An 11,302-nucleotide genomic window follows, 5' to 3' on the forward strand; every position below is an offset into this window, starting at 1 on the left:
CTCCTGATATAACATAGGGGAAGCAACTAATAAAAATCACACAAATTCCCTAAATGCTACAAAATCATTGTCTACAAATACCTCCATCCACAAATAAGGCTGTGGAAAACCCATGTCTTACAATAATATACACATAAACATTTTTAAAAGGAAAAAAGCCTGAGGAATGAGTCAGTATCTACCTGGTGAACCCTGAACATGGTTAGAGTAGACCATGTAGCCACAATGGTCAGGGCCCTCGAAAAGTAAACAAGACAAGATGAAATGATTCCAGTCAGTTATACATATCCATCAAATTTCAGAGTGAAAATATCATCCTTCACATTTTATTTATCAGCATACCCATTCTTATTCTTATAACATACACATACATTTATAGAAATGAAATGAAATGAACCTTTATTGTCAAAGTACAACTATGTGTACATTGAGATTAGCTGAGCCTCCCTTTGTGCTCCCACCCCCCCAACACACAGTGACAACAAACCCTCCATCTTACTACACCATGTGAACCAACTACACCACACACCGACCTCCCAAGTCAATTCTGCATAAAATTCACAAAAGTTATTTCCCGTTCAAGAGCCTAACAGCCCACGATAGAAGCTGTTTTTCAGCCAGTTGGTGCGGCTGGCTATACTCCTATATCTCCTACCCGATGGTAGGAGAGTAAAGAGATACCGTCCAGGATGTGAGTCATCCCTGAGAATTTTCCTCACTCTTCCAAGGCAATGAGCCCTGGCGATGTCATCCAGTGGTGTTAGGGGACAGCCCACAATGTCTTGTGCTGTACTCACCACCCTCTGTAATACTTTCCTATCCGCAGCTGTCAGACCAGCATACCAAACCACAATGCCATACGAGAGGACGCTCTCTCTATAGTAGACTGGTAAAAGAGGGTCATTAGCCGTTGTTCTACCCTGTTCTTCCGCAAGACCCTGAGAAAGTGAAGCCTCTGTTGGGCTTTTCTAGCCACCTGGGTTGTATTAACTGTACAGGTCAGATCTTCACAGAGGTAGACTCCCAGAAATTTAAAGGAGGAAACTCTCCACACAGTCCTCCCCAATGTAAAGTGGGGCAGGTTCCTCCTTTTTTCTCCGGAAGTCTAGCACCATCTCTTTCGTCTTGCCGAAGTTCAGGTGCAAGTTGTTACTACACCATATGGATAGTTTTTGTACCTCTGTCCTGTATGCTGTCTTATCCCCACCTGTAATGAGACCTACCACAGTTGTATCATCTGCGAACTTAATTATCGCAGTGGATGGGTCAGATGATACACAGTCATATGTGTATAAAGAGTACAGGTAGGGGCTAAGCACACAGCCCTGTGGCGAACCAGTGCAAAGCTTCAGGGGGGTGGACAAAGCATCTGTCTGTTTAAATATATGCAGAAACAATTTAACACATATAAAACATGCACCCAACACATTCTTACATATCACAAATGACTACCTAGATGCACCCTTCTAGGTGCTTGGCTGGGTTTGATAGTAATAAAAAGCTTTCTTCAAAACTGATAGCTATCTCCAAGGGTGGTATGTGGTAACTATACCACATTCTTCTGCTGATGAAGATTCCTAGCCTGAAAGAAGCCTCCCTTGGCCAACGCTAGGAAGGAGGTTTCAGACCATCGAGGGCAGTGTTTTGCAACCTAGCAACTTAAGGAGGTGTGGACTTAAAACTCCCAAAATTCTCTTAGCCAGAAGGCAAGCTGCTTGAGGACTTTTGGGTGTCAAAGACCACATACTGTAAAATTGTCAAGACTGAGAAACACTGAGGTAGGGAGATTCTGCAGGCCACATTTAGCTTGTTACTCTAAATTTTATCATTTGTATACAATCACTAAATTTGTAATGCTAATTGTATTTTATAAAAATAACCGGTAATCCTCATATTGGTCATAGCAGTGGTACAAGATCAGTGTGGATATTAAAATAAAACAAACCAAGATCAAGATTTATACTTTTCAAAAATTGCCTAGGTCTCAGACATTTATTGTTGTGGTTGTTATTTATTTATTGGCTTTATATTATACCTTTCTGTCTATATGATAGCGTTGATCTATTTACAGCTTGCAACTGTAAGCGTACAAAATATAAGCTAAAACAAATTAAAATCCATTTGAAATCAGTAATTAAACAAGTAAGTTAACAGCTACAGACTTGACAAAAAAAATGCTTTTACTAATTTCCCAAATTTTAGGACAGTGGGACCCAGCTCTCTCTACCTAAGGCACACATTCCATAGTCACATACGAAAAGGTGTTTCCTTACATGAATGATAGTGGAGTGTCTTCATAACTAAGGAGGACATCTTCAGATGGATGTCCCTGATAATTTGGAAATTCATGAGGTTCATAATAAGCACTTTTATTAGATCCAAGGAGGCACATAACTAATTTCACACACCCAAATTTGACTGAGATACTGAATCGCCTTTTGAAACTCATATTACGTTTTTTGTAAGATTATTTGATGAATGTTATCATCATCTAGCTACTAACCTAATATTTCTTCAAGGATCTCCGCCTTTGCTATATTCATTTTATAACTAATAAAATGAACATGAATTTGTGTGCCATTATCACACCATCATGTAGGGTTTAGGGCCATTACAATTTTGGAACTAATCAACTAAATGGGTTTTCCCTCTCTTTTTGCCTGTCTTCTAAAGAGTCTTTTGCTGTTCCTGACCTTGGCAATTCAAGAGGTGACTTCTGCATGTAGATGTTCAGTGATACTCATTTAAATGTGCACAGCACTAACTTGCCTTTAATTGGTTGCTTAGTGTGTGTTTGTGTTGTAATTCATACACTTTATTGCAATGTTTTAAAATACACCTTTTTAGAATTTATCATGAATTGGAGAAGTGTTATTTTTTGTAACACTGCAATGTTTTTGTAGCCAAATTAGTTCATCTTTATTTTCTACATATTTTATATTTGTTCTACAACACAAAGCAGTTTTGAAATTTTTGCATGGTTAGCTTAATATCTGTTTTGACATGAATGTCTGAATGCTGTTACTAATACTTAAAAAAAATCAGATATTCAATTATATTTTATACTCTGTTAAAGAGCTGATAGGTAGGTCATTGATAATATTAGTGACAGTAATATTAACCATTTTTTAAAATTGGATCCTAAATTTATTGGTCCCAATCCAGATCAAAGATAACTTTATTTCTGTACTATTTGCGTTCCGTGCATATTCCTAAATCTGTTCATTCTGTTTTTACTTTAGTGTATGCTTTTTTAAAAAAAATACATATTAATACTTAAGTAAATCTATTTCTTGTATATCAGGAGAAATATCCTAAAATTACTGCAGTTTGTTCATATCTGTTAAAAGGTAAAAGAATAAAGAAAAAAGTTCCTGAAATACCCACTTTGTTCCTACAATATGCCACTCAGGTGTGTGTGTATACATATACCCACATATAAACATGCACATACAATATATATTAAAATAAGTTTTTGAATCTTAGATTACAAGTGGGGAAATTCACAGTATGAACAACTACTGCATATTTTAGACTGGAAAAGCAATATAGGTAGGTCAGTTGCCAAAAATGGATTTTAAAAATCCTATTTCAAAACCATTGAAGTCAGTAATTCATTAAAAAAATCTACTTTCCATTAATTGTAATAGACCTGTATTTCTATATACCTTTACTGAGAAGGAAATACTGCTAAATCCAGTGAGATTTATTTCTAAATAAACCTGGATCAGAATAATGGAGTACAAGCATTACAAGCAAAGAAAGTGCTTTTAGTAAGTGGCTGCCACTTAACTCTTTTACCCAAAGAACAATGCTATGCCTGGGACGTCTAACCTTGGCAATTTTAAGACCTTTGGACTTCAATTTCCAGAATTCCTTGGCTGGGGAATTCTGGAAGTTGAAATTAACAAGTCTTAAAAGTTGCTATGCAACTACATCTTTTCATAACTTAGCATAAGGTATGTTGAAATTAAGCTAATTCAGACTTGGATAATACACTATATACTGCATGGCACTTTATGAACTTGTGGTAGTAACAATGAATGTCTTCATTAACCATTGGGAGCAAATTACTCCAGTTATTCCCATTCTGTAATCATGGTTGGCTTAGTTGTTCTTGATGCATTTTGCTTTGGTTTTTCAGTAGATCTTTATTTCTGCTCTCTAGGCTATCACTGGGATACTTCTGACTGGATGCCAAATGTCCAACTGCCTGGCATACAAGAATATCCAAATTATGAAGTTGTTGAAGAGACGGCACCTCTGTACACAGATCCAAATTCGATTGATGCTGACTATTATGCTGGAGGTTATGACATTGAAAGTGACTTTCCACCTCCACCAGATGATTTCCCTGTTCCTGATGACCTCCCACCCTTGCCACCGGAATATAATGATCAGTTTGATTCTGTACAGCAATCCAGGGACGTATCCGCTGTAGGTAGCTTAGAGTCTTCGGTGAGGAGCAGGCAAAGATTCAATCTCAACCAGTATCTTCCCCATCACTACCCTTCAGACATTTCAGAACCTCAGAACACAATAAATGGAATCCCTACAAATTTCCAAGAAACTTTTGCTCCTTACACTGTAGGCTATAGCAGAGACCCTGTAGAGAACATGTCCATTTCTGCATACGCTTCCACAGCTTCATGCTCTGATATGTCAGCATGCTGTGAAATGGAGTCTGAGGTAATGATGAGTGACTGTGAAAGTGGGGATGACAGCCATTTTGAAGATGTGATCATTCCTCCACTTGATCCTCAGCAGCACACAGAAGTCTGATACTCTTCCTCAAAAAAAAAAGTGCCTGGATGCTAATGAACTTTAAAAAAAAAGGATTGTAGAGAATCTTGAAGAGCTTTTTCCCTCCCTGGCAATGCTTGAGCACTATTATTTCAGTGAACTAAAACTGGCATGGCTGCAATGGAATATGCAGCTCATATTAACCAATTTTCCATTTTTTTTCCTCCTGCATTTTCACTAATCACAGGTCTGTGTATTTTTTTTTGTACTTACATTGTCTGTGTTAGAAACAGAAAAAACACCACTTCCTCATTTTAGCATGATAAATGTATTTATATCATTCAGAAATAAATCATTTTTCTTATATTTTTGTAAATTTTATGTACAGTTTTGATTTTGGTAATTTTACCTAGATTTTGTAGATAATTTTAAGGTTTGATTTCCATTGATTTAGTGGTGTTCTGTGTGCCATTAAACCCTGGGCTTCATGATACAGTAGTGGCCAAAATTGTGGAAACCTTTTGGAAAAAATGTACAGTAGAAATGCCACCTTTGGTTAAGTTTCCTCCATTTTTTCTTCTAATTACTTCATAACTGTAGACTTGTTCACTTAATACATCGCTTTCAGGGCAACCACTCAACTCTTTGCACCATTACTTTAATTTTATTACATTTTACAAGCTCACTAAATGAAAGAACACAAAAAAAAACCCAACCAACCTGATAGCAATCACATAACACACTGACAAATGTCGTCCTGCCAGCTTCAATACATGACATCAATAACTGAATCCTACTGTGATCTGATTGGCTCATTGCCAAAATAAGATCACACCTGATTGGCTCTCTAAACACTCATGCTCATCGGCTACAATCAGATGAAGGAAAGCTACCTGTTATCAATCTAAGCAAGTTTTGCTTCCTTTTTCTGGTTATTTGGCTATAACTTTTCATAGAATACAGTACAGATAATTGAACAAACTTTGTTGCATTACATTCTTGATTAAATTATCTTTCCATTGATATATAATTTTATGGTACTACAAAAAAAAGTGTTATTAGCCATCAAACTTCAGAAATGCACTTTTCCCAAAAGGTTTCCACAATTTTGCCCACTATTGTATTCAGGAATCACTATACAGTAAACCCTTGATTGAACAGTTCTCTCTTTAGTAGGCTTACAATGCAAAGGATATCAACCCATGCACTGTATAACTTCTGTGTCCGTACGTAAGGAATCTTATTCACTGTGCAGCTCTAAATCAGATTCAGATTTTACGCAACACAGAGTGCTGAACAAATGCTCTTCCCCTTATTAGTTCATTAGGTTTACTGTATTTACATGTGTTCTCACAGAAAATCAGTGTTATCACTTATATATTTCAGTGTAATAACCCATGCATTTCCAATTGTACATAATTTCCAGTTGTAAAACATATCTGATATTTTCTGGCAAAAAACATAGCAGTGTCTTACACAAGTTTATGTATTCTGGAACAGTATCCATTTTTTCTTTTCCTGAACAGTGTGTTGAGCCCCACTGCATTCCTGTTTAGAACCAAAATCACAGCACAGTTTTTATAGTGTCTGTATATTTGTGATGCAGCAGTCTTGTAAAGGTTTTTACTGAAATCTACCATTAGTCAGTCTTTCTTACAGATAATAAATTATTAATAAAATACTGTAGCTTTGTTTACTCTATTTCATTCATTTTTATATATAAATTTATAAATCTATAAGTAGTAAAATGTAAAGTTGCTTGGTACAACCAAGCTCTGGTTGTGTGCAGTCAATCCACTAGGTGGCAGTAGGAGCTTATTTTTTTAAAAAAAATCAAATACATGATTCATGATCTAGAGACAGTAGATAACATACTTAAGAATGACATCTTTCATATATTGCCTGTTACACTGCAGTGCGTTATCATAGTAAAAATACACAGAATAGAATGGAAGACTCACAAGTTACTTGGTAAATAGTTGTTATATGATACCCTTGTTGCTATTGCCAGAAATTTCAAACATCTTTTAGTTTATTAGTGATGCCTTTAGTAAATGAAACCTTTCAGCTGTTCAAGTTTATTGAGTACTTAGTGTTTTGTATCAATATAAAATTGGACTATATTTAACTATAAACTATGTCTTGAACTGCTTGGGCTAACTGGGCAGATGAGCTCCAACAGGTAACCTTATGCCAAGTCACAGAGGACTTTATAAAACCAACAGTTCAAATTGTATCGAGCTGTTACAGAGCTTGTTAAACAGATATCACGTGCGCCCACCGAGCCAACACTGGTGAGCACTCGACACCATATTTTGTGCCAACAGCCTGTCCCAGGTTTGCTTTGTTGAATGAAAGAAAGCCCAATGAAATTATCCCTCATCTTTCAAGCAATCAAGCTTGATAATCCAAATTGTAACAGTGTATTATATACATTGGTATGAGGAAGCTTAACTACACTCTTCACAAACTGGGTTTTCATATTGATTTGCACCCTTGAAACTGTCTACATACAGTGAATGTGGAAATCCTCTTTTGCAAGCTGTATCAAAATAATTTTATCTCGGTGTAACTTCTGGAAAAGAATTTCCCAGTTGATTCTGTTATGTGCACCAAAGAACAAAATAATTATATTTAGTTTTGACTATCACATCTTAAGAGCATTTCAGGGATGGTATAAGAATACGGATAGTCTTCAACTTATGAAAACTTGTTTAAGGTCCATTTGAAGTTATGACGGTGCTGAAATAGATGACTTATGACCAGTCCTTTCACTGAACAGCCATTGCTGTGTTCCATAATCACATGGTCACAATTTGTGACCTTCCCAGGGAATTTCCTGGAAAGCAACGTAGGTTGGGAAAGCCAGATTCACTTAACAACATGCTTCACTTAATGATCACAGCAAAAGAGGTTGTAGGTCATAAAATCAGGCATGAGTCACTTAAATGACCATAATTGCTTAATGATGGATGTTCTGGCCCCAATTGTCATAGATCAAGGACTACTTGTATATTTTCTATTTTTTTTAAAAAAAAACCAAGTATGAGAACATATTTTCAGTGAGATTTAGCATCACTAGGAAAATTTTATGATTAGCCTTGGAGAAATGCTGGTTTCAGTCAATTTTACTCTTCTGAGAGTAAATGAATCTAGTAAATGGAATCCTATGAGGTCAGTAATTTTGACAGTTGCTGGGAAATATAACAGAAACATGAATGTTCTCTTGATTTTATAAAATTTTGTAGTTACATCAAAAAATGGCATCCACTAAAATGGCCTTCCACTAATAGGGCATAATACAATTTCCACTGCGAAGAGCTGCTTTTTACAGTTGGTGAGACACCATGTGGTGAAAATTGGCTACTTGAACTCTACACTAGAGCTGTCAAACTCGCAACGTCATGTGATGTCTTGCGATGAATCGCAACTTTTTTGCCATTGTCGGCAATGGGGTGGGCGCGGTTTTGCTATGATGCATCTAGCCTGTGGGCCGGCAGTTTGACACCCCTGCGTCTACAACCATGTTTTTCAACTTCAGTTAGAGGACTCCAGTGCCCAGAATTCCCCAATCAGAATTGAAAAGTGGTTAAATGAAAGAACAAAGGAAGAAAAGAAAGCAGAAAGAAAGGATTAATACTTCACTAAATCTGTTTCCTAGGTTTTTTTTCTTCTGTGAAAGATTTCTATTTTTCTTCTAATTCTGAAAGAAATGCTTTAGAACTTTTTGACAATGTTTTAACTTAAGATTGTGTTCTTACTGTTGCATAACAGTATTTTCTTCTTTACCTGCAGTATATGGGGTTGCACTTAATCCCTGGTAAGAAACAGCTTCTAGGAGGAATTCATTCATAGCCTCTTTGCAATTTAATTGAACTGCAGAAAGCTAAAGAGGCTTCAAATTACTGGGCAATGACTGCACAAAGCAAGGACAACTACCAAATTAAGAACTTCCTAAGGTTTTCCCTAAACAGGCAATTTCTTGTCCAAGCTGAACAAGGATTTTCTTTCAAACACTAAGCCATATTTGGCTCATTGCTAATGAATACTGCTTCTCCTTGGTCTTCAGATGCTTTGATTAAAGGAAAGTCAAAGGAGAGGGGATTGGGGATGCTGTTACCCATCAGCAATGTTTATGTTGGTGACATTTGCTATATAAAAAAAGATACCTGTGTTGAAAGGGGAAGGTAATGAATCATGTCTTGATTAACTGAATGCTCATTCATTAAAGTGCATGTAAAACTGGTGTTCTGGAAGGTAAGCAGTGATCGCATAGAAACAAAATACACATGGAGATTTGATCCATCTTCCCAAATGAAGTGAGAGAACTACATCTTTTAATGAACCACTTAATTATAGTATTATTCAAATACACCTTTTATGGGTATATACCAGCACAAAGAGACAGTATTCGGCAGTGGACATATTTTTAAAATAAATTACTGTAACTGAAATAATACAGAATGGCCATCAAGATTTCCAGAAACGCAATTGACTGAGGATACGTAAGAAGGTACATTTTCCTGAATTGTATTGAGGTAAGCAGTTTTATGTTGTTAAGAGCTAGGGTCACATAGCATTATATCCTTCAAACCTAGTATATTTGTCAGAACCCCTCCAATGTATTTGTCTTCACTTCACCTCTTTCATTTATTCCTTCCCTGCTTGAACTTATATATTCATTTTCAGGGCCTGCCATTCTTGCACGGAGGGGGAATGTTATCAGCTTTGCTCAGCTCTGTATGGGGTGCCTTCCCTCGGGGTGAGAGGAATATGACCTGAAAACATCTGCCTTATCTCCAGACAACAGAGCCTGGGAACATTGGGAAATGAATCCGAGAGAGACCTTGAGAAACCCGCTGAATCTCTAGATTCTCGTAATACTGTGGCACCTGTGGATTGGCTGAATTTCAACTGGATGGTTGGACACTGGAGGAAGGACTTCTGAATTGCCTTTTTGATGTAATCTTTCATGCGCTAAATCTTTAGACCTTGCTTTGATCTCTTGCCATCACTAACTCTCAATAAAAAGTTCCTTTTGAGACAATGCCTGTTTCAAGAGTTCTGCTTTCTTGGGAGATCTAGTTGAGGCAGGTCCTTACATAAAGCAAGGTCTGCAACAGTGCCCAACCTGGAGAGGCATCTGCCCTACTGGGGAGGGGTGTGTGTGCATGCACAACATGTCTCTGCTCAGCAGCAAAATGGGAAGCTGGTACCAAAGACTGCAGTGAGTCGGCCATCCAGATCTATCCCAGGAAAGACACCTCCACCTGATTGGAGGAAGTTGCTGCCCTAGAAGACTCCTCGAGGCCAAGATGGTCACTTGGGTGTCAGGAAGAAAGAGTACTGGGAAGAAAGAACCCAAAGAGTAACTTTCAGTCCTAAAGAAGCTCCACACTGCTAAATTGTACTCCAAATTCTCAGAGTGTGAAATTCATAAGGATAGAATTGACTATTTGGGCTATTGCATCTTCCATGAAGGAGTGGAGATGGGCCCAGAGAAAGTGTGGTCCATCATGGAGTAGACCCTTCCCCACAACAGGAAGCAGCTACAGAGCTTTCTGGGGTTTGCCAACTTTTACAGGCACCTTATTCCCTTGTTTGCCCTCTGCTTACTTACACATTTCTGTATCATCTCCAACTAGTTTTGTTCTTCCTTTCATTTCCCCTCCCTTCCCTTCCCTTTGATGTTATTCCCTTGTCTTCTGTCTTTTTTATTTTCTTTTTCTACTGCAGCAAGATAGTGTGCATGCATGTGTCTGAGACTGATTTGTATATTGTATGCCAGCAGGAAATCAATTAACTTTATAAACAAGCTATTTATGTTAAAGGTAAATTATTTTAAATTAGTGATTATTTCAATTAATATTTATTTGTCATCTTTATATAGTTGCTCATCTCATGATCATGACTCTGGACAGTGTACAATAAAGCAGTATAAATTTGGAAGGAGATAATTCTGGCCAAGCTGTCTTTTGATGTAGCTGTGGCAACTCAGGATACATAAACTTATATGCAAATGTGTCACATGTATATATTCATGACAGAGGAAATTTTCTTCAGGAATGGATGCTAGGACAGCTAGGATTGGAGTTGGAGAAGTTGGGTATTGGACAAAACTATGGTCCACATTTGAATGGTGGGGCTTATTTTAAACAGAGCATCATCTTTCTTTCAGATATAATAGCTGAACACTGGTTTGAATTAACATAGCTTTAGGAGAGGTCCTGGATACTTTTTGTATTTTTGAATGATTTTAACAAGTCTGTTTTGTCGCAAGAATAGCTTGATTGACAAAAACTGGCTTAGTATTGTGGTGCATCATTCTTTTGCCTCACTTTCCAATGTTCCTCTGAATCTGTGATCAGAACAAATCAGAGAAATTTTCCTTGTAGCATAAGGCACGTGTAAGAGCACTGGATGCTATTTTTAGCACAGTTTTTTTCTCCTTCTAGCAAATGGCATGCCACCATAGGAAACTGCTGCATCTTCTTAGAGGTTGTTATTTTTTTACACATCTATCACTTCCTACTTTTTCATTTGTTTTTTATTCAGCTTG

The 11,302-nt window shown here is 37.1% G+C and overlaps 1 protein-coding gene across 2 annotated transcripts in view; it reads left to right on the forward strand.

The window, feature by feature from the left end:
* Positions 1-6,420, forward strand: part of FAT1 (FAT atypical cadherin 1) — a 124,687-nt gene extending 118,267 nt beyond the window's left edge. For both annotated transcript variants that reach the window (XM_081333081.1, XM_081333082.1), the window contains one exon: positions 4,169-6,420. In XM_081333081.1, the coding sequence (XP_081189207.1) occupies positions 4,169-4,782 (614 nt within the window). In that variant the 3' untranslated portion in view covers positions 4,783-6,420. The remainder of the gene's footprint in view (positions 1-4,168) is intronic.
* Positions 6,421-11,302: the final 4,882 nt, after the last annotated feature.

This window comes from Vipera berus, assembly GCF_964194415.1.
Source record: "Vipera berus genome assembly, chromosome: 7".
Lineage (NCBI taxonomy): Eukaryota > Metazoa > Chordata > Lepidosauria > Squamata > Viperidae > Vipera > Vipera berus.